The 22145-nt window shown below is 42.9% G+C and overlaps 1 protein-coding gene across 3 annotated transcripts; it reads left to right on the top strand.

Moving 5' to 3' along the window:
* The first annotated feature begins 5558 nt into the window (after window positions 1-5558).
* On the top strand, window positions 5559-20515 carry TRIM6 (tripartite motif containing 6). Of its 3 annotated transcripts, XM_025988419.2 has the most exons (9): window positions 5573-5658; window positions 6364-6519; window positions 12814-13303; window positions 14030-14125; window positions 14786-15016; window positions 17512-17534; window positions 18880-18980; window positions 19268-19294; window positions 19517-20515. In XM_025988419.2, the coding sequence occupies exons 3-9, from the start codon at window positions 12881-12883 to the stop codon at window positions 20077-20079; spliced, it is 1464 nt and encodes a 487-aa protein (XP_025844204.1). In that variant the 5' UTR covers window positions 5573-5658; window positions 6364-6519; window positions 12814-12880; the 3' UTR covers window positions 20080-20515. The 3 variants fall into 3 exon arrangements, with proteins under 3 accessions (XP_025844206.1, XP_072581898.1, XP_025844204.1); XM_025988421.2 differs by lacking the exon at window positions 6364-6519 and having other exon boundaries at window positions 5559-5658; XM_072725797.1 differs by lacking the exon at window positions 6364-6519 and having other exon boundaries at window positions 5572-5658; window positions 18883-18980.
* The last annotated feature ends 1630 nt before the right edge of the window (window positions 20516-22145 follow it).

Below are 22145 nucleotides of genomic sequence, written 5' to 3'. Positions count from 1 at the left end.
CTCTATTCCAATTGGCATAAGCAGGTATAGATGAGTGAAGCCAGGTGTCCTTCGCCCTCCCTTCTGAGAGTTTCACCTCCCCTATTAGACTTCTGCAGTGGACTCTTGTTGAGTGAAGAAATGTAGGGGAGTTTACAAGTTTAAAGTGTCACCCAAGCTTGGGGGAGAGAGCACAGGAAAGATGATCTTGGGGCCATAAAGTAACTGTATAAAGGCTATTGTTCAGCAGACTGATACAGAAAGCTAAATGGCCAGCAGCCCACATTTCTCTTTCTGATCCAGGAGATAGACTTAGTTTCTTTCCTCCTCCCCTCCCTTCTATCTATCCATCCTTCCTTCCTTCCTTCCTTCCTTCCTTCCTTCCTTCCGCCCTCCCTTCTTCCTTCCCTTCCTTTCCTCTTTTCTTTCTTTCAATTTCAATAAGAGCTTTATTGAGATAAAATTCACATGGCACACAATTCATTTATTTTGGGTGTTATGAGTATTTCTTATTATGTTCATAAAGCTGTTGTCACTATCACCCAACCAATTTTAGAACATCTGCATTACTCACCTCCCTCAACAAAACCAGTATCCCTTTTTCTTCCATCCCACCTCCCAGCCCCAGGTAACCACTAAACTACTTTCTTTTTATGGATTTATCAATTCTGGAAATTTCATATAAATGAAATCATGCAATGTGATCTTTTCTGACTGGTTTATTTCTCTTAGTATGCTATTTTCAAGGTTCATCCATGTTGTATGTATCAGTCTTCATTCCTTTCGATGGCTGCATAATATGCTGTTGTATGAATATACCCCATCTTTTTAATCAATTTATACATTAATGGATGTTAATGCAAGGACACAGGAATTACTAATCCTGAGACTCCTTTTACTATATATCCCCCCACTGACTTGGAGACCTTGCCAAGTTCTCCATGTCCATTCCTGTTGATCATGACTCCTTAAAACCCAGATCAGTGTTATCTGCTAACTGCTCAATATCCCATCTTCTTTGCCCTATGATTCTCACAAGGGCTCATATCACACTTCACAAAATGAAGTGATATGAATGAATGAACAGTCTCCACTCCAACCCCATCCACTGTCTCCCTCCTCATAGAGGAAAAAGAAAGACAGATCAAGTTCAGAAATCACAGAACACATCCCCTCTTAGAAAGGCTTAGTACTGAGGTCAGAAAAGCAGGACACAGACTGAACTAGAAAAACAAGAGGGGACATAAAAGATGCAAAAATAAGATCTCCTGTGTGTAGAGCCTCACCATCCTCCAAATAGCTTAATGCAAAATCTGTCTCAGATTCACCTTCTTCCTCCCTTCAATTCGCTGCTGTCACAGAGTCTGATCTTGCCACCTTGGCGACTTGCTTCATGGTTACTTCATATTCTCACTCTGTTGCCTTTATCTAGTTTCATCTGGACTGTTTTAATCATCCATGAGTTGGTCTCCCTGGTTTCAGCATTGTGTACTTTCTAGCTACCACCTACCCGGACACCCAAAAAGGCTACCCAAAATACAAATAATTACACTTTCCACTGCCTATAAGATAATAAAATCAAGCCCCATAGAAGATATCTATTGAATGGAAAGTAAATTAGCAGACACATTACAGGGCAAGACTTATTTAGTACCTGGCATGCCAGTTAATTTTAGGCAAACAATTGTAAGTTGAATTTCTCAGGGTTTCTTTGTAAAGCGGATTTCCTTCTTTCATTATCTTTTCTGTGATAAGCTGAATTTCAGGGGTAAAAACTGAATCTTTAAAGGCCTATGAAGTGTAAGGGTGGGTGGATTGGGCTTGCATGAAGTAGGGGTTCAACATTGAGGGGGAAATAAGAGAGAGTGAGAGAAAAACTTGTTAAGAGAACTCAGACTCATTTGAAAGATAAAAAGGCATTTTAAAAAAAGCAAAGAAGTGTGGCCTTTGACCTGCAATTTCGGAGTGGCTAGTCTCTTGAGAGAAAAACAAGTGGGAAAAGAAATGCAAGTTGTATTGAATGGAATCAATTATCCACTGTTTGATTTATTCATCCTCATGTTGAAAAAAGCTTTTGATGAAATGATTTTTTAGCTTATTCTTGTGCTACATACCATCTTTCCTTTACATCTCTTCCAGTCCCAGACCTCAGACTTCTCCTTAAAAAAAAAAAAAATATTGAAGTATAGCTGATATACCATGTCCTGTTAGTTTGAGATGTACAACACAGTGATTCAACAATTCTATATATTACTCAGTGCTCACTATGATAAGCATAGTCACCATCTGCCACCAAACAAAGTTAATATTTGTTATCGACTATGTTCCCTATGCTGCACTTTTTTAACTCTGTGACGTTTATTTTGTAATTGGAAGTATGTAATTCTTAATTCCCTTTACCCATTTTGTACCCCTCAATACAAGCCCCAGACCTTCTTTAATATCAGGGCTCCCTTGAGCTTGCTTTCTTTCTTTTTTTCTTTCTTTCTTTTTTTTTTTTTTTTAAGATTTTATTTATTTACTCATGAGAGACACAGAGAGAGAGAGGCAGAGACATAGGCAGACCCCCGGATCACGACCTGAGCCAGTGGTAGACAACCACTGAGCCACCCAGGCATCCTTCTCTTGAGCGTTCTCCTTGATCCTTGGCTCTGTGTCTTCAAGGTGTTTTCCCTGGAAAGATGCTCCTTCAGTGTGCTCCTTTAAGCATCACTTCATATTTCTCTTCTTCCTACTTGTATTCTTCATCTCTCAAGTCATCTCTCCTTCATTAAAATATGAGAGCAAGAAATCTGGATGTACATCTAGAGTTATTTATCCTTAATCCCCACCTACACATTATCACCAATTTGCATGGAGAGAAAACCAGTGATTTCACAGATCCATTATTTTAATTTAATTTAATTTTTTATTTAAATTCAATTTGCCAACATATAGTATAACACCTCTTTTAACTAAACTCAAGAGCATCTAGTTAAGCATGTTTTCCTCTGTACTAAAGCAATAGCTAGACATTTATTCTCCCTGGATTTAGGCATTTAGTAATTTCCAGACCTCTTTACCTGCTTACTGCTGCCACGTGATCTTTTCTGACATGACATTTACAAATTTAGAACATATTACTTCCCACCTACCCCGTACCATCACACACACCCCTTATTAAAGGTCTTTAGTGGACTGCCAACAACATTAAGATAATTCAGTGGGGAAAGAATATGGTCCTGGGATAACTGGATATCCACATGCAAAAGAATAAAATTGGACCTCTGTCTCACACAATAAAAATTAACTCAAAATAGATCATAAACCTGGGGATCACTGTGTGGCTCAGTGGTTTGGCACCTGCCTTTGGCCCAGGGCGTGATCCTGGAGTCCCGGGATTGAGGGATTGAGTCCTGCGTCGGGGTCCTGGCATGGAGCCTGCTTCTCCCTCCTCCTGTGTCTCTGCCTCTTTCTTTCTCTCTATGTCTATCATAAATAAATAAATAAATCATTAAAAAATGCAAAAAAATAGATCATAAACCTAAATATAAGAGTTAAATCATACTACTTTAAAATATATATAGGAGCAAAAGAACGACTTTCATCAAGATTCAAAACTTGTTCTTCTAAAGGATGCAATCAAGAAAATGAAGAGACAATCCCTAGTGTGGGAAAAAATATTTACAAATCATAGAATTCATAAAGGATCATATCTAAAATATGTATAGAACTCTTAATACTAGGGACACCTGGGTGGCTCAGCGGTTGAGTGTCTGCCTTTGGCCCAGGGTGTGATCTCAGGATCCAGGATGGAGTCCCACATCGGGTTCCTTGCAGGGAGCCTGCTTCTCCCTCAAACTATGTCTCTGCCTCTCTCTCTCTCTCTCTCTCTCTCTCTCTTGCTGTGTCTCTCATGAATAAATAAAAATCTTAAAAAAAAAGAACTCTTAATACTAAAATGACAATCTATTAAAAAAAAAAAACAGGCAAAGGCTCTGAATAGACATTTCTCCAAAGAAGATATGCAAATGGCAGTAACGTGTATGAAAAGATGCTGAACACCATTAGTTCTCTGGGAAATGCAAATTAAAATACCACTGAAATACCACTTCACACCCACTAAGATGATTATAAAAGACACGGAATAACAAATACTGGCAAGGAAATGGAGAAATTAGAGCCCTTCTACACTGCTGGTGGGAATGTAGAATGGTGCAGTCAGTTCGGAAAACAGTCTGGAAGACTCTCCAAAGAGTAAATACATGATCCGGCAATTCTATCCTTAGGTATAGTCCCAAGAAAAACAAAAAGCCTGTGTTTAATAATAATAAAAAAAATGTACAAGAAAACTCAGTCATATTATTCATAAAAGCCAAAAAAGTAGAAACAATGCAGAATATCTAAAAACTGATGAATGGATGAACAAATCGTGGAAAATCCATACCATGGAATATGATTCAGCCATCAAAGTAATAAAGTGCTCGTAGGTGATATAACAATAATAAACCTTAAAAATAGTATGCTAAATGAAAAAAATCTATGTTGCCTAACCCTCTGTCCTGACTTTTATCTGACACCTTCCTCCCTGTGAGCCCTCCCCCCCCAACCCAACTTCTGGGACCAGGTTAGGTTTATCTCCTCCATTCCCTTAGGGCAAAAAGTTTGACCTTCCTTTTTCTTTTTCAAGAGTTGCTGTGCCATTGAAACCCGCTCTCACACTTCATAAGCTTTGCGCGTATTCACAAGGACCTAAAAACTCATATACACGGTCTCTCAGAGTACATAGGTCACATAGGCTAAAATCACAGATACAATTTTTTTAAATTTTTTTAAAATTTATTTATGATAGTCACAGAGAGAGAGAGAGAGAGAGAGAGGCAGAGACACAGGCAGAGGGAGAAGCAGGCTCCATGCACCGGGAGCCCGACGTGGGATTTGATCCCGGGTCTCCAGGATCGCGCCCTGGGCCAAAGGCAGGCGCCAAACCGCTGCACCACCCAGGGATCCCCAGATACAATTTTTTTAAAAAAAGACTTTTATTTTATTTGACACAGAGAGTGTGTGTGTGCGCGAGCACAAGCAGGAGTCGCTGCAGAGGGAGAGGGAGAAGCAGGCTTCCCACTGCGCAGGGAGCCTGATGCGAGGCCTCCATCCCAAGACACTGGGATCATGACCTGAGCCAAAGGCTCTTAACCGCCTGAGCCACCCAGGCTCCCCTCTTTAAAAAAAAAAAAAGAAAAGAAAAAAAAATCACAGATGCAATTTTTAACTTAATAAATTTTAATGATGTTCTTGCAAAACATACCATTATGATGCGAAGTGGTTTTCTTTACCTACTCCTCTAAGTTTGGATATTTTTATCCAGACATTTTAATTAACAGGCGTATTATCAGTGTCCCTCAACACTGACAGGAGGTCGGAAAACTCAAGTGGAGGCAGTTTGCAAGCGCCGTGCCCGGCGCTCAGGTGCTCTCCAAGGCCGCAGAGCTGCGGCGCACAGGTGAGCGCAACAGCGCCCCCGCGGGCAGGTGGGGCCCCGGCGACCACACCCCCGGGGAGCGGGACCCGCGCGCGGCCAGGTCGGCCCTATCAGCAGCCCTCGCTGTCCGGCGCCCCGCCCCTGGGCGCGGAGTCTCGGCTTGGGTGCGGGCGGCCGCGGCTGCGGGACCTCGGCTCGGCTCCAGGCCCCAGGTCCAGGTGAGTGAGCCGCCCTGCAGGCTGGGTCGCGGGGATCGCGGGCGGGCAAGGGTGGCGGAGACCTCTGGTTTTGAGCGGACTCGAGTGTGGCCCGGGAGCTCGGAAGGCCCGGCCACGCCCGAGTCGGCAGCCCCGGGTGGTCGGTGCGCAGCGTGGGGACAGGGGGCCGCGGGAGGTGAGGGAGGCCGGGCTGCAAGTGTTGAGGTCGCCAAGGAGCGCAAACCGCGGGGCCGGCGGGGCGCAGAGGTCAGCACCCCTCCCCGCCTCTGCGCTCGGCCCCAGGAAGCGACACCGCTTACCCTCCACCCAGGAGGGCCTGACCTCTCCAGGGAGCTGGGGGGGGTGGGGGGGAGCCTTCCGGCCTGGCTGGGGCTGCGGGCCTGGGCCTGTGCAAGGCCTGGCCCTGGAGCGCGGCCTTCCTGGGAAGGGAGCAGGCCCGCGCGCCCCTGGCCCTCCCCATCTACTCAAAACTGCTGGGGGCCGGGGGGGGGGGGGTCTTGGCCGCCCGGGGCCGCTCACCTCTGGGCCCTCTGGGGCATCTCATGCTGGCGGTGTGCGGGTCCCGCCTGCCCTTCCGCGGCGGGCCACCTACTGTCACTCCTGGCGGAGGGGAGACGGCAGTAGACGAGGATAGGAGGCCCCCTCCCTTCCTGAGCTCACGATATAGATAATTTTTATTTCTTTTTCATCCTCATTGCGAATGAGCTCGGCGAGATTAGGGACAAAATCAGTCAATGGAGGCAGAAACGGTGGCTGAAGAACCGCCTGTGGCCAAATTCTGCCTCGGACACGGACGTCTTTGAGCTTCCGTTTCTCCCATCTGCAAAATGGACCCAGTGATCCTTCCACCCTGGAGTTTTGGTGAGCATTAAGCGAGGGAGAGGTTGAAACGCCCAGGCGACTTCCTGACAAATAGTAAATTAGCAAATTAGGTCATTATTCTTGACCAAGTCAACGCCGAGCTTTTAGAAAATTGCAGTCGGAACAATTTTTGCAAGAAGAGAGTGGGCAATAAAATATGTTAAAATGCGCTATGATGAAGAAGAATAGGACTAACCTCTAAGCAAGTGAAAATATAACGAGTTTTAAAAATTGGAAATTACAAGTGGAATATCACAAATGCAGGGAGAAATAAGAACTTTGGGAACAGTTCTCTAAAAAAAAAAAAACCCTCAGTTAATGGATTGTCTAAAACTCAGGGAGAAGACGACAACTTGTGCGGGACAGTACTTTAAGAATTTGCAAAGTTATTATAAATTTCCGAAACGCTTGGGATGGAGATTCTTTTGAGGTACATTTTAAAAAGAATTTGAAACTGATTGTGTTCCAATTCCAATATTTATCAAGTGCCACCTTTACGATTATCCATTCCAGATAATAGGTTAAAGTAGAATTGAACCCTACACAAAGGTAAATATATATATAATTATTCCCTAAGTACGAGAAATCAAACTTACTCATGAATGCAGTTTCCACCTGTTCAGGTTTTTACTGCATTTTCAGTGGAGCTCCGAGCTGGGGGGTTAGTCTTGCCCATCTTATTTCTAACTCATTCTGAGCCCTCAGCCTGGGCTAGCCTCTAGTGTTCCCTCCGGAGTCACTGCCTTTAATTCTGAAGTCATTTTGATACTGACTTGTGAGCTTCTATTGGATGCTTCAGATCTAACTATTGGCCCCTCCTCTGACTTTTCCTCTCCCCCTGCCCCTTTCCAGCTATTTTGCCCCTAAATTGCATCTGCCTGGAAAGGAAGCGCCGTTCTGTAAAACCGGGCTTCTGAAACCTTGATGTGCATAGGTGTCACCTGGAGATCTTTATTGACTTGCAGAAACTGAATTGGCCCAGGTGAGGCTGAGATTCTGCATAAAGAGCTCCACTGGACGCCAATGCTGGTAGTTCCGTGATCACTTGACATTGTTTTTCAGGCATCTGCTTCTCATTTAATAGTTCCACTCAGGTCATGAATTTGGGCTCTTTCATTTGCAAATGTGATCCACAGGGCTCTGGCATTTTGGGCTCTGGGAACTGCTCCTCTCACAGCCAGGCTGTCATCTCTTGGTCGAACCACACCGCTCTTGAGACAGGCCTCCTTGGAAGGCTGAGCTGACCTGCCTTTTCTCCTCTGGGCTCCCTCTGTTGATACAGGCAGTCAAAGGCCTTCTGGGATGTGGGCAAGGGTTAGTCAAACATGCTAACTGTATGTTCCCCTCCTTCAAATTTCTTTCTCCAGCCTCAACTTTATACCCTTTGACAAGAGACGTTAACTCTTACAGCATCTTTTCAGCTCAAAATTCTTTCTCTGTCTTGAATATCAAATTTCCTGGTGGCCTATTAAAAAGAAGAAACAGGTGAAATTGATTTGAATATATTTTATTTAACTCAATGCGTCAATAATATAAAATATTAGGATGTATAATCAATACAAAAGCTGTTAATGATACGTTTTAGGTGATTTTTTTTTCTAACAAGTTCTTTGAAATCTGGTGTATAGTTGATGCATAATATATCTTATTTTTGACTAGCCACATTTTGCGTGCTCATTTCAAGTGGCTACCATATTTGACAGCTCAGTTCTAATTTATGCTTAGAAGATCAGAAAACCAAGCCTTCAACTTTTCTAAATGTTTCTTCCTTGTTCTGTTTTCTTCAGCCCTAATGAGTTATAATTTACATCTATTAAATCAACTTTAAGCATACAATTCTGTGAGTTTTATTATGTATACAGTTGTGCATTCACAAACACAGTCATATATATAGGACATTTCCATCACCCCCAAAAGTTCCTTGTGTTGGATTTAATCCCCTTCCCACAGCCTTGGGCTTGTCATCCACTAGTCTGTTTTTGAAATAGGATAGTTTTGTTTTTTCTAGAATTTCGTATAAATGGAATCCTATAGTAATTTACCTTTGGAATCTAGTTTCTTTCCCTTTGTATCGTGCTTTTGAGATTTATCTTGTTTTTAAGTATCAGTTTGATTTTATGTTTGGTAAAATGCCATTGTATGGATATACCACAGTCTGTTCATTTACCAGTTATTGGTTTTATGAATTATTTTTATTTATTTATAAGATTTTATTTTATTCATTCATGAGAGACACAGAAAGAGGCAGAGACACAGGCAGAGTGAGATGCAGGCTCCCTGTAGGGAGCAAGATGTGGGACTTCGTACCAGGACCCTGAGGTATACCCCACCACCTGAGCCAAAGGCAGGCGCTCAACCACTGAGCCACCCAGATGCCCCTATGAATTATTTCCAGCTTTTGGTATTATTGCATTGCACTTATGATGCAGAAATGCCCCATGGCCTATTCTGTATATAAAGGTCTCAACTGGGATCCAAGGGGTAGCTAGCATCCCTTCAACTAGGCAGTGTATTTGTGAGTTTGTTCTTTATTATTTTTTTTCAAAAGGGCCAGATACTCTTTTCTTTTTTTTTTTTTTTTTAAGATTTTATTTATTCATGAGAGACCGAGAGAGAGAGAGAGAGAGAGAGAGAGAGAGAGAGAGAGGCAGAGACACAGGCAGAGGGAGAAGCAAGCTCCACACAGGGAGCCCAATGCGGGACTTGAGCCCAGAACTGTGGGATCATGCCCAGAGCCCAAGGCAGGTGTTCAACCGCTGAGCCACCCAGGCGTCCCTGTGAGTTGGTTCTTTAATGTCCCAGACAAGACTCCAGCTAGGCAAGCAGAACAAATGGCTTTCAAGGAAAGTGATCAAATGGGGGAAACACACACTCACTCACTCTATACATATTTACATAGGAAGATGTCTTTAAAAAATTCTCATTGTGATTTAAGACAATGGTAATATAACTTAACAACTGAAAGCTTCTAATAATGAGAAATAGTGTTTTTCCCTTTTTTTTTTTTAAGATTTTATTTATTTATTCATGAGAGACACAGAGAGAGAGAGAGGGGCACAGATACAGACATTGGGAGAAGCAGGCTCCATGCCCGGAGCCTGACGTGGGACTGGATCCTGGGTCTCCAGAATCACATCCTGGGCTGAAGGTGGAGCTAAACTGCTGAGCCACCTGGGCTGCCTGAAATGGTATTTTTCAATGAGAACATCTATTTTAATTCACAAACAATAAAGTTAGAGAAAGTTCTAGCATCTCTAGTTGTGTAGTTAGAGAAGCTTCTAGCTTTCTTAACTGACCTTGTCCCAAGCACAAACAGACTAACTGGCACAGGTCAGGCTTTCTCACATTGTCCTTCAATGCCATGGAGTTAAATCTTGTTATGAATTGAAATAGTGGATTTTTCTCCTAAGTCCAAAAGAAGTAAGAAGAAATGAAAAGGGATAAGAAAGTGAATGATGAATTCTTGTAACAGATACTTATATAGAGCTATCTGTCTACCAGACTTGGCTCTGTCCCCAGTAAAAATATTAAGAGGCCCTTTTCCTCATGGTGACAGGTTAAGAGCATTGAAGGATCAGAGAGCAGTGCTAGCATAAGTGTAGCCATAATTAGTTTTTATTGAGACTATTCTATGCATTGGCTCAGATAATTTTCACAATTATACTCCTAAGGGAGGAATTGATTTCGGCAATGCACAAAGGATGAAGCCACAGCTCAGATCAGGAAACATTTCAGTGTTCTAAAGCTAGATACCGATAAATTCAGGATTTAGACCTAGGTCTATGTTACTCTAGCACCAGTGCCGCCTTTTCTGCCCTAAACTGCCAGGGAAAAGGAAGCAGCCTAGGTCTATGGGATGTGCTGCCAAGAATAAAGCCAAGTTGGGCTGGGGAGGGAGCTTGCAGATAACTTAGGAAGAGGTAGTGGATGCTTTTAAGTGTTAAGAGAAATAGAACATGGTATCATGAATCAGCACAGCCTAAAAATGAGAAAAGCGTCAGTCACGTCATGATCTGAGCACCTGTGCATGTGGCATGGGTAGCATGAAGAAAGCATTCTCTCCCTTTAAGGACCAGACAGGTCACTAGTTAATAACCTGAGATTTGGAGCTCCATAAAACTGGATTGTAATTTTTACTTTGTCACTTACTCATTCTGAGACATTTGGCAGTTAAATACTTCCTTAAGGATTTCACTTTTCACTTTCATAAAATAGGTGTTATTAAACCTCACTGATAGAATTACTGTGGGATTTGCTCATTCAAGGTCTGTAAAGCGTTCAGCCATTGCCTAGCACAGAAGAACTGATCAGAAAATGGCATTGATGATGATTTTCTACCTTCCTATTACTATTCTTGAAATGAATACCTTCATACATCATTATCTCTCCACACCAACTGCAGAACCATGCTTGACTCCTCAGTCCTCTCCCATGGCATGCTTTGTGTACAAGCTCAGGGCTTGGGAGAGCACTGAACAGGAGGTCATGGTAGTCTTCACCTCTTTTTTCCTCTCATACAGTTTGTTAATTGAGATACCATTCTTGTGCCATAAAATTCACCCTTTAAAGATATACAGTATTTGGGGGATGTAATTAGAAATACGTCCAACGAGCACCACTATCTAATTCCACATTATTTTCACCAACCCCCAAAAGAAACCTCAAACCTATGAGCAGTCATCCTCATTCTTTCTCCCACCAGCCCTCCACAAATAACATCCAAGGTTCGCTATTCTGGACATTTTATGTAAATGGAATTCTATAACATGTGATCTTTCGTGTCTGGCTTCATTTACTTGGCCTAGTGTTGTCAAGTTTCATTCATGTGTATCATGAGCCAATATTTCATTTCTCCCTTCCTTCCATGCTTACACTTCTATGCCATTGGTGATTCCAAACTACTTCCCTGAAATGCTGTAAAACCTCTTTGTGCCAGCCGTCCCACCTGCACACATCTCCCTCAGGTCTTTCTCTGGACTGCCCTACACTGGAATGCATGTGGCCCCCATCACCTCATCTTTCCCCTCTCCCCCCAAAACACGGGTCCTCGAAGACTCCTGTCAAAGATTATGACAGGCCCTGGTGAAATTTCTTCATCAAACAGGCCCTTTCTCATTTCCACACACCTTATGCATAAGGGTCTGTGTTTGACTTTTACCACCTTTCCCACCAAATGTCTAGTTAAAGCTCTGAGGTTGCAGACAGAGCCTTGAACTAAGACTGTAGACACGTTAGGTCTGCCAGCTGCCAAATCTGACTTACAGACTGTTTGGTTTTATAATGTCACTCAATGTCTCTATTGCTTTATCAAAAGGCCAAAAATACTCTTATTTATTCAGAGCTTTTCTCTGAGGATAAGGAAGGCAGGGGAATGTGATTTTCAAATCACAAATAGTTATGAAAGTCAAAATATTACCTCACAGTTATGGTGATCATTGTTTTGACCTGTTAGAAGGTGTTAGAGCTCTTAGAAGGTGCAAGTGTCTTCATGCTAAATGATTCTCATGGGAAGGCTCATGACAAAGGAAGTTCTGGATTTTCATTCATCAAAAGTTGAGGACCTTATACACCTGAAACTAATATAGCACTGTATGTTGAGTCTACTGGAATTAAAATAAAAAAAAATTTTGAGGACCTGTGTGTAGATACTGATATTTCTGAGGATATAGTAATGAACAGGGGGAAAAAAAACAAAAACAAAAACAGTCTCTGATTTCTAGAACTTATATTCTAGCAGGAGGATTCAGGCAATTAAAAATATGCATTAGGTGGTGATGAAAAGAAAAAAGCAGGTTAGTATATGGAGAGTGATTGTATGGACGGCCATGCTTTAGTTAGGCTAGATAGAGTCCGCTCTTCTGATAAGGGAACGTGTAAGGAGAGTGTGGAATGAAGTCACCCAGTCAGGCGGATATTAGGGTGCAGGGCCTTCAAGCAGTAACAGCAAGTGCAAACATGCTGAGGCAGCCTCGTGTTTTGATGCTTTTAACACTAAGGGTGTGTTTTGGTGGATGGGAAAAGATCAAACAGATGGTGGTTCATGCAGGGCTACTCCTCTCATGGGCTTCAGTTGGTCCCTCCATCCAGTAGGAGTAAAGGAAAATCTTTAATTTAACAAGGAGTAATTCTTGTTCTAACGAGAGTACAAATTGATGTCTAATATGAGCTGGAGTGAATAACAGGTTTGAATACCGTGTTACCCGGGTATCTGGCCAAGTTGTCCAGGATACTCAGCATCCCTTTATTTGTACTCTTTTCTTACCTTGACCCTTTTTTGTTTGCCCATCTACCCAGGATTCTGGAAGCAAGAAGTGCCTTAGAAATCCCAGCTGGGCAGGCAAGAGCCAGGAGAGAAGCTACAATGACTTCAGCGGTCCTGGTGGACATACGAGATGAAGTGACCTGCCCCATCTGCCTGGAGCTCCTGACAGAACCCGTGAGCATAGACTGTGGCCACAGCTTCTGCCAAGCTTGCATCATGGGAAATAGCACGGAGTTGGTGATGGGCCCAGACGGGGAAAGCAGCTGTCCTGTATGTCAGACCAGCTACCAGCCCGGGGACCTGCGGCCTAATCGGCACCTGGCCAACATAGCGGAGAGGCTCAGAGAGGTGGTACTAGGCCCTGGGATGCAGCTGAAAGTGACTCTCTGTGCACACCATGGGGAAAAGCTCCAGCTCTTCTGTAAGGAGGATGGGAAGCTTATATGCTGGCTTTGTGAGCGGTCTCAGGAGCACCGTGGTCACCACACGGTTCTTATGGAGGAGGTTGCCCATGAGTATCAGGTAGGATTCCAAACGGAGAAGGCAGGGAGGAAAAAAAAAAAAAAAAAGAAGAAGGCAGGGAGGAGCAGGGCCCTTGGCAGCAGATGACTTTTCTTCATCCTGTATTCTTTTTTTTTTTTTTTAAGATTTTATTTATTCAAGAGAGACTCAGAGAGAGAGAGAGAAAGGCAGAGACACAGGCAGAGGGAGAAGCAGGCTCCATGCAGGAAGCCTGACGCGGGACTCAATCCCGGGTCTCCAGGATCACACCCTGGGCTGAAGGTGGCGTTAAACCACTGAGCCACCGGGGCTGCCCATTTATCCTGTAATCTAATTTCTTTGTAGTTTTTCCATTTACCTAGAGGATGAACCTAGAAAATGCCCCCTGCCCAAGGGTAGAGACTTTATCTCTTCATTGCTGCTCAAGACCTGCTCCGCAAGAGTAGAGGATGCTGCAGGGTATAACTTGGTATGATCGAGTGTGGCGGATGTGGTGGTGGTGAGAGAAAAATCCTTCATAAACAGGTTCTATCCCTGGGAGGAAAGAGAAATGAGTCTATGCCCTTTGGCTCTTTATGCACACTCCCTGTGCATAAAAGATCCTTAGGCCTTCTCGGTTCTTCAGCCGGTTCTTCAGCCGTGGTAGGAGAGACTTCTGAGGTCAGCATAATCTCTTCCCTATTCACTCCATTCTGGACACAGAGACAAGTTAGTGCTTGACCCTGCTTGCCCTGATGTTTCTTTAAGGAGAAGTTCCAGGAGTCTCTGGGGAAGCTGAGGCAAGAGCAACAGGAAGCTGAGAGACTAACAGCTGTTATCATAGGGAAGAGGACATCATGGAAGGTGAGAGAGATTTCTTCTTGAAGGTGTCCTGGGACAAGAATCAGGGCAGGGCATGGGAGCCCAGGGTCTGTCTGTTCCCTGATTTGACTGGAAGAGCTTCCCTTTGCCTAATTCTTTTCTGAAGCCCTTCCAAACAAGGGCATTATTCTCAGTGTGAGGATGGGGAAGGCGGTGTTAGAGAATAAACATATCAAACAGGAATTCACGTTTTTAAAGATGGTTACATAGGAGAGGAACCATGACCATTGGCAGCCCCCAATTCCTGATTCCAGACCTTGTTCTACGGTTTCAAGCTCTGGAAGCTCCTGGAAAGACAGGTCACACAATCCTTCCCACCTGGGTATTCAAAATTGGAAGGGGAGGCCAATGCAGAGACCTAGGAGGCCAGGGAGGTGCCTTGGAATCTAGACCTCGCCCAGGATCCACAGTCTATGTCCTGGAGGCCTAGATAAGGTAGCCTGGGGCTGATGGTCTGGGAAGAGCTGAAGACAAAGCAGAAGGAAAGAACAGGTTCTGTGGGACTCCCTTCCCATTTTTACTCCTTTCCTGGTGAGACCTAGCCAGAAGAGTGGTGCTGAGCCTGAATCTCCACCCCCACCCAAGAGTAGGGACTCTCAGCTCAACAGATGAGCAGCCTTTCTCTCTTACACGTTCCTGAAGAATCAGATGGAACCTGAGAGACACAGGATCCAGACAGAATTTAATAAGTTGAGAAGCATCCTGGACAAAGAGGAGCAGCGACAATTGAAAAAGCTGGAGGAGGAAGAAAGGAAGGGCCTGAGTATTTTAGAAGAGGCTGAGAATGATCTGGTCCAGCAGAGCGAAACACTGAGGGAGCTCATTTCTGATCTGGAGCTTCGGTGTCAGGGGTCAGCAATGGAGCTGCTGCAGGTAAGACTCGGGGAAGAGCCCTTAGTCTGAGAGTCAAGGCAAAGGGAGACTGACTTTCATTCCCTTCTTATGCAGGACTAATGACCTGGTAGGAGAAAGAAAAAGATTTGCTTGGCCCTGTTGTGCCTCTTGCCTATTAAACTATGCAGAGGTCACGGGTAAAACATAGGATAATTAAGGTATAAATGCTAGGGGATTCTCATTTTCATTTATTATATATAAAGGGTAGTCCAAAAGTGTATTTGATACTATGGAGAAGATCTGTTATATCCACTGATGTTTTAGAGCAGCATTTCTCAATCTCGGCACTGTTCATATTTTGAACTGGAAATTCCTTGCCATGAGGGACTGCCCTGTACCTTGGAGGATGTTTAGCAGCATCCCTGGCCTCTACCCACTGGATGTCGGTAGCATCTCTCTTCAGCTGTGACAATCAAAATCCTCTAGATAATGCCAAATGTCCCTGGGGGAATCATAATCCCTCTTCCTCCTGTTGAGATTCACTGGCCATTTGGCATCTGTCAACTCTGAGGCTGTGTTGGGATTTGTCAGGTACTTTTCAGCCAGCTTAGTTACAGGCAAACACCCAAGCTCAAGTACTTAGAGAATCTGTGTCATCACCAGTCCTTCTTTGCTTTCACTCTCTTCTCTAGGGCAAAATCATTTAACATGTAAAAGAAGTTTGAATGGGTCTTTTTAAGACACAAACAAGACTGAGCTCTGGGACCTGTGTACTGGGGTGTGTGTATGCATGTGTGTGTGCCTGGAGAGTACATGGTGTCAGTTTGGAGATATTTGATACAGGAGCTTGAACCAAAGTTGAAATCCAAGCGGGTGATTTCTGCATAGAATGAATAGTGTGACTGGAGACTGGATGTAGTTTCAACATTCTGGAACATTCAGGCTATTCCTTATTTTCTGTTTGCTTTCTTGCTTTCCTCTTGCTCTCCCTTTATTGGTAGAATAATTAGTCCTAGTTACTTATCCTTGGGTCCTAGTATTAGGGTCATGGAGTAGCTACATTCTACCTATTGGACCTTTTCCCACGCACTGCTTCATTTTATTTTTCTTGTCCTTTTTCTTCAGCCTGGATATTGGGTTGCCCTGATGCTTCTCCCTGCCCCCATTTGAGCCCCTCCACAGACTCTTCAAGCTGTAAAAATTGCTCCATAAGTGCAAAGGGCTCATCCATTGATATCATTCGACAGGACCTGTCTAGACTCTCACATCTGTTTGTATGACTGCCTTATGGGTGTTTTAACCTGAGTGCTGTTCCACAGTCAGGTTTTCTAGAGCTTGCTCAGCACAAATACTTTCTTCCTCCCCTTTTTTTTATCGATGTGACATTGTTGCATGTTAGATTTGATAGCCCATGCCAGCCTGCGGCTTTCAAGTATCAGAATGTGACCCTTGAGAATAAAGCTAACGGAAGAGAAGGAGACATGAAGTGGCACCTAGATTTGGCCATTGAGTTCCTCAGTACAGCCACGCCTTAAGGCTGATCCAATCCTAGGTATTTGGTGTAAATTGACACATCCACCCCCTCTATTGCTTTCCATATTCAAACCAGTTTGAGTTGTGTTTCTGTTAAATGCCACCCAAAATAGGCCCAACACAGAAAATAGTTATTGCCATGTTACATAGATCAAGCCATTGTCCTTTCAGTCAATGTGGTGCATAGAGCAGAAGCTATGAGGACCAAGCGGGAGGCTCTGCTCCAGGGAGGCCATGGTGGCAGTGATGACAGTGAAGAGCAGGTGGCTAAAAGAAGTTACGAGTGTGAAATGGACTGGCTTGGTCTGAGATGGGACATCGAAGTGAATATGACATAGTTTTTAGAATCATACTTTGTCTAAATTGAGTGATTAAATAGATGCTGGCAACACTGAGGAAGATTGAAGATAAGAGACTTCACCATTGCAGGGAAAGTAAGGTGTTTTTTTTTTTTTTTAAACGTCTTGAGTTTGTGGTGCCGATAGCTCTTTTGCTGGCGTATATGAGAGACATCTGAGTGGAAGTACAGATTTGGAAACCATGAATATGAGTGTGTGTCGAAATCAAGAAAACTAGATGAAGTCAGAAAGGATAGCATTGAGGGTGAGAGGAGGTAAAGTTTGAGAAATAACCACATTTAAGGCTCTTGTATCCTTAGCAATCAGAATGTAAGCATCTCAAGGACAGAAATGATGACTTAATCATGTGGGATTCTCTAGTGCTAATAGATAGTGTGCATATTTAACATCACACACACACCCTATCATCAAAATAAAGGTACTAATGAATGAGTTGAATCATTTCCTGACATCCCTACATTAAAGTCTCAGGGACAGTCTGCTCTGAGTTCTTAATCTACTTTATGGCCTCCAGTTTGGGTCCTTTTTTATTCCCATCAAATCATGGGGTGGTGGGAATGGGATAAGGAATATGGATGAGGCTATTAATGGGTGAGGCCTAGTCTATTACTCTTTAACTTAACATTTCTCTTTCCTCCCTAGGATGTGAGTGATGTCATGAAAAGGTATGTGTAGGAGAGAACACAGAATGGTCCCCTTGGATTGACAAAGATTTCTGCACCCATAGAGTTATCTTGTGGGCAGTGGAAAAGGAAAAAAGAAAAATCACAAGGCAGGGAAGATATAGGACTGTGATGCCTTGAGTTGCTCATCATAAGAATTTTTGGGTTCCCCAAAATAAAGGGAATGACCTGGTTTCTATGGTAAGAGAATTTGGATGAAGGGGGGGTTGGTCACAAATTGGGGACAGTAGTGTTCTTAAGAATAAAAATTGCAGTATCATTAACTCCCCTAGTATCCCATGACTGGACTCCATTGCCACAAAACTTTAGATGTTTCCAACCCAGATTCTAGTAGCTTATAGTTACCTCAAACTACACAGCTTTTCTTTGTCCCTCTATATTATCAGAGGGAAATTTCCCATCTGTGTTTTCCAAGGTCCAAAATACAACACCTGGGGCATTTCACTTCAATTTCCCTTTCTCTTTTGGCTTTTGAAAAGTCCAGGCCTTACTACCTTTTCTCCTCAGACTTCCTCTTTTTTAAATTCCAGGAAAAACATAGACAAGGTCTTGAGAAGATTGGTTTTGGCCTTGAAACAAAACATGTTCTCTTCTCTCTCCCATACTCTAGAATCTCATCCATCAAGATGACATCTGAGGTTGCCCACACACCTGTACCTTTCAGCTCCTCATAGACACATGAAACACAGAGTCCGTTGTCCCTTCTGAAATATTCACTCTTGGCTTGGAGATAAAGATGTCTTCTTTCTCCAACTGGCATGATATTCCCAGAGACAGAGATATTCCCTCCTAAAACACTGTTCTGCAGGCCTTTGTCCCTAAGCCTTTAGGAGAACCTAAGGCATAACTCACTCTTCACAATGAAGCCCTTTACTCGATACTCTCAGAGCCCCAGCAGCAGTTTCCTGGTGTTCTCCTTGTCAACACACACATCTCCAGTCCGTTATACTAGACCTTTAGGATGGCATTGACATTGTAAACATCTTGTATCTTTTTTAGAGGTAGAAAAATATTTCCCAGCCCATTATTTTATATAGTCCTAGGATGTAGAGAGAGAAGGGAAAATTATTGTGTTTTATAAAAAACAAAAAAACAAAACAAGCAAACCAAAATGAAGTCTTTGAAAGGTTAGATCTTATCCAAGTTTGCACAGATGGTGAGAAGCTAGTTTCTAGTCCAGGTCTTCCAGTTCTAGTGTAGAATGTTGCTCATTTTCTTTAGGAGAGAATGCTGAAGTTCTCCCAGGGGCCTGGTTGATGGGGGAGATGGGCGTTGGAGGAACCCAAGGCCAGCAGTGTAGGAGATTCATAAGGTCTATTCTCTCTAGAAGTGAGTTCTGGACCCTAAAGAAGCCAGAAGCTCTCCCTACCAAGCTGAAGAGTATGTTTCGAGTTCCAGATCTGAAGAAGATGCTGCGAGTGTTTAGAGGTGAGGAGATTCAGGGGACAGCTTTTGGATGTGAAATTATTGTAGCCTCAGCAATACACAGAATGGAGTGTAGAGTTGGTATTTGGTAATAGTGGTGCAGAGAGAGATCAGAGAGAGAGGGACATAACCATGCTGAAGAAGATGCAGTTCATATATAAGGTGGAATGAGATGGCCAGCTTGCATCATTATAGAATTTCCTGCCTCACCCCTCAGTCAATAAGGGGGAGACAGCCGACCTGAAACTGCCCATTCTGTATAACATAATTGACTCTGTTTATCATTACAGAACTGACGGATGTCCAGAGCTACTGGGGTAAGTAACAACCATGGCCTCTCTGAGCTGAAATGTCCTTAGCCTTTCTCACCTGTTCCTCCCACTCAGACATACCCACACACACTCTCAACTACAGGTGTTAGTACCATCTCTCCAACCCCCCACATAGTTCCCATTCCTCCACTTCTGTGTTTCCTCTTCTCTGTGTCTTATGACCCATGTACCCATCCTTATCTGCTGATGTTGTACCTTTTCCCACAGTGGACGTGACTCTGAATCCACACACGGCTAACTTAAATCTTGTCATGTCTAAAAACCGAAGACAGGTGAGATTTGTGGGTGCCAAGCTATCTGCCTCTTACCTGGAAGAGCATTATGACTGTGGTATCCTGGGCTCTCAGCACTTCTCCTCTGGGAAACATTACTGGGAGGTAGATGTGGCCAAGAAGACTGACTGGATCCTGGGGGTGTGCAGTAATTCAGTGGGACCAACGTACTGTTTCAGCCAGTTTACGAACAATCGAAATGTCTACTCCAGATATCAACCTCAGAGTGGATACTGGGTGATTGGGCTCCATCATAAACATGAATATAGAGCCTATGAGGAATCTTCTACTTCCCTGCTCCTCTCCATGATGGTACCCCCTCGCCGTGTTGGAGTTTTCTTAGACTACGAGGCCGGCACTGTTTCCTTTTATAATGTCACAAATCATGGCTTTCCCATCTATACTTTCTCTAAATATTACTTTCCTACCACCCTTTCTCCATATTTCAATCCTTGCAACTGTGTAGTCCCAATGACCCTGCGTCGCCCAAGCTCTTGAACATTCTGCTATCTCCACCCATATCTGAGCAGGACCCTCTACTAAGATTCATCTGTATCTCAGTCTTTCCTTTCTGCACTTCTGTTTTCCTGCGTTCTCACACCCTTCCCTTCAAACATTTATTCAGTGCCAAAATATACCCAGAGGTGATTGTGAACATCCCTGAATGATTAATTACCAATATTGAGATGGGTGAGGGTAGCTTTCAACATTTTACCATTACCGTTGATTCATGGGATCAAATTTAGGAAGTTCTTTTCTATTAATTTGCTATCATTTTCTGCACTGAATGGAAAATTGAATTTCAATAGATACTGTCCATAATTATTGAGATAATCCTGTGCCCTGTTTATTCTGTCATTGGAATACATTGATTTGTTTCCATTTTTAAATGCAACACAAAGTCCTGAAATAAATCATTATTCCTCATATGCAATACTGGATTTGTTTTTGCTAGTATATTGTGTGGGTTTCATTACCATCCCCATTGATGAAAAAAAGCGACCTATAATGTTACAGTGTTGTAACACCGATGTCAGGTTTTGTAAAATGCAATAAATGAGCAAAGAAATTACTATACTTTTGTGTAAGTATATATAGGATTGAGTGCTAAAAGCCATTATAATGTTAATTTTGGTGGCTTTAAATCAAATTTTAACTTCAGTTTTCACTGCAGCCTTTATGGATTTAAAAATTTAAGATTACTAATTGAAAATTTAAAGCAAATTTCCCAAATTCACTGAAGTAGAAAAAAGGGAAAAGAAAATGATGATCGAATACAGATTTTTCTCCCGGAATGGGAGGAAAACATACAAAGAAAATAATATAAAGCACTTTTAGGCAGAGAATGACTTTTTCCAGTGTCACCCTCTTTCTTTATGCTCAAATGTGAGCAGCCTGTGAATGAGCTGCAATGGCTTTGCTAGAGGTGCTATATGCTTTTGAGCCAACTGTAAAAGAAATTAGGAGGTGGATGTGAGAGTGGAAATAAATACCAAGGAGCTAACTAGAGCTACTGTCCAATATGGTAGCCAAGAGCTACCTGTGACTATTGAGTTCTTTTTTTTTTTTTTTTTTTTTTTTATTTATTCATGAGAGAGACAGGGAAAGAGAGAAGCAAAGACACAGGCAGAGGGAGAAGCAGGCTCCATCCAGGGAGCCCAACGTGGGACTCGATCCCAGGTCTCCAGGATCAGGCCCTGGGCTGAAGGCAGCGCCAAACCACTGAGCCACCCAGGCTGCCCTATTGAGTTCTTCATATGTGACTAGTCTGAACTGAAGTATGCTCTATATATAATATGCACACCTGATTTTGAAGACTTAGTTTAAAAAAATAATGTAAAGTATAACTTTTCTGTTGTAGATAGCGATGATAATATTTTGCATACACTGGATTAAATAAATATATATTAACTTCACCAGTTTTATTTTACTTTTTAGATGTAGATACTAGAAAATTTAAAATTACGTGGTGGCTTATATTGCCTTTATATTGGACAGCTCTTTCTGAAATGCAATTTCTATCTCTCCAGGGGCCCTTGTGTAGGGAAGGTATGTTCATCTCTGCACAGACCTCCTCCCTTTGAGGCATTTTTGTAGAAGGTAATGGCAGAAGGAGATCTCAACATATTTAGAAATTTACAATGTGGAAGATCATAGAAAGGGATCATGGCCAGAAAAAAATCATTCTACATGGTCTGGTCCCTGTCTTTAGCCCCCAGTCTTTTGAGCACTTAGTCTGAAGAAATACAGAGTAGCTCATCCTCAGGCTCAGCTCTGGTATCTGTGGGGGAGATGAAGTACAGGTTATAGTAAAAACCCAATATTGGTTTGCTCTAGGGCAGAATTTTATTTGGGAGATGAAATTTGTGGGAGACCAGAGGCCAAATGTATATGCTTCATCCTGATTTGCATTTCAATCAGGAAATATAAAAGGAGATAGAGCTGGTAAATGGTTGCTCATAGAGGTGGTGGGGGTTTGAGGATGAGAGATGATAAAGAGAAAAATCTGCCTGAGTAATTAATCCCTTCTACTTATTTTCCCATGTAATAATTTCCAGGTAAAA

Source organism: Vulpes vulpes, chromosome 11 (genome assembly GCF_048418805.1).
Source record: "Vulpes vulpes isolate BD-2025 chromosome 11, VulVul3, whole genome shotgun sequence".
Classification (NCBI taxonomy): domain Eukaryota; kingdom Metazoa; phylum Chordata; class Mammalia; order Carnivora; family Canidae; genus Vulpes; species Vulpes vulpes.
The sequence above is the reverse complement of the archived record's forward strand: the minus strand, read 5'-3'. Positions and strand labels throughout refer to the sequence as shown.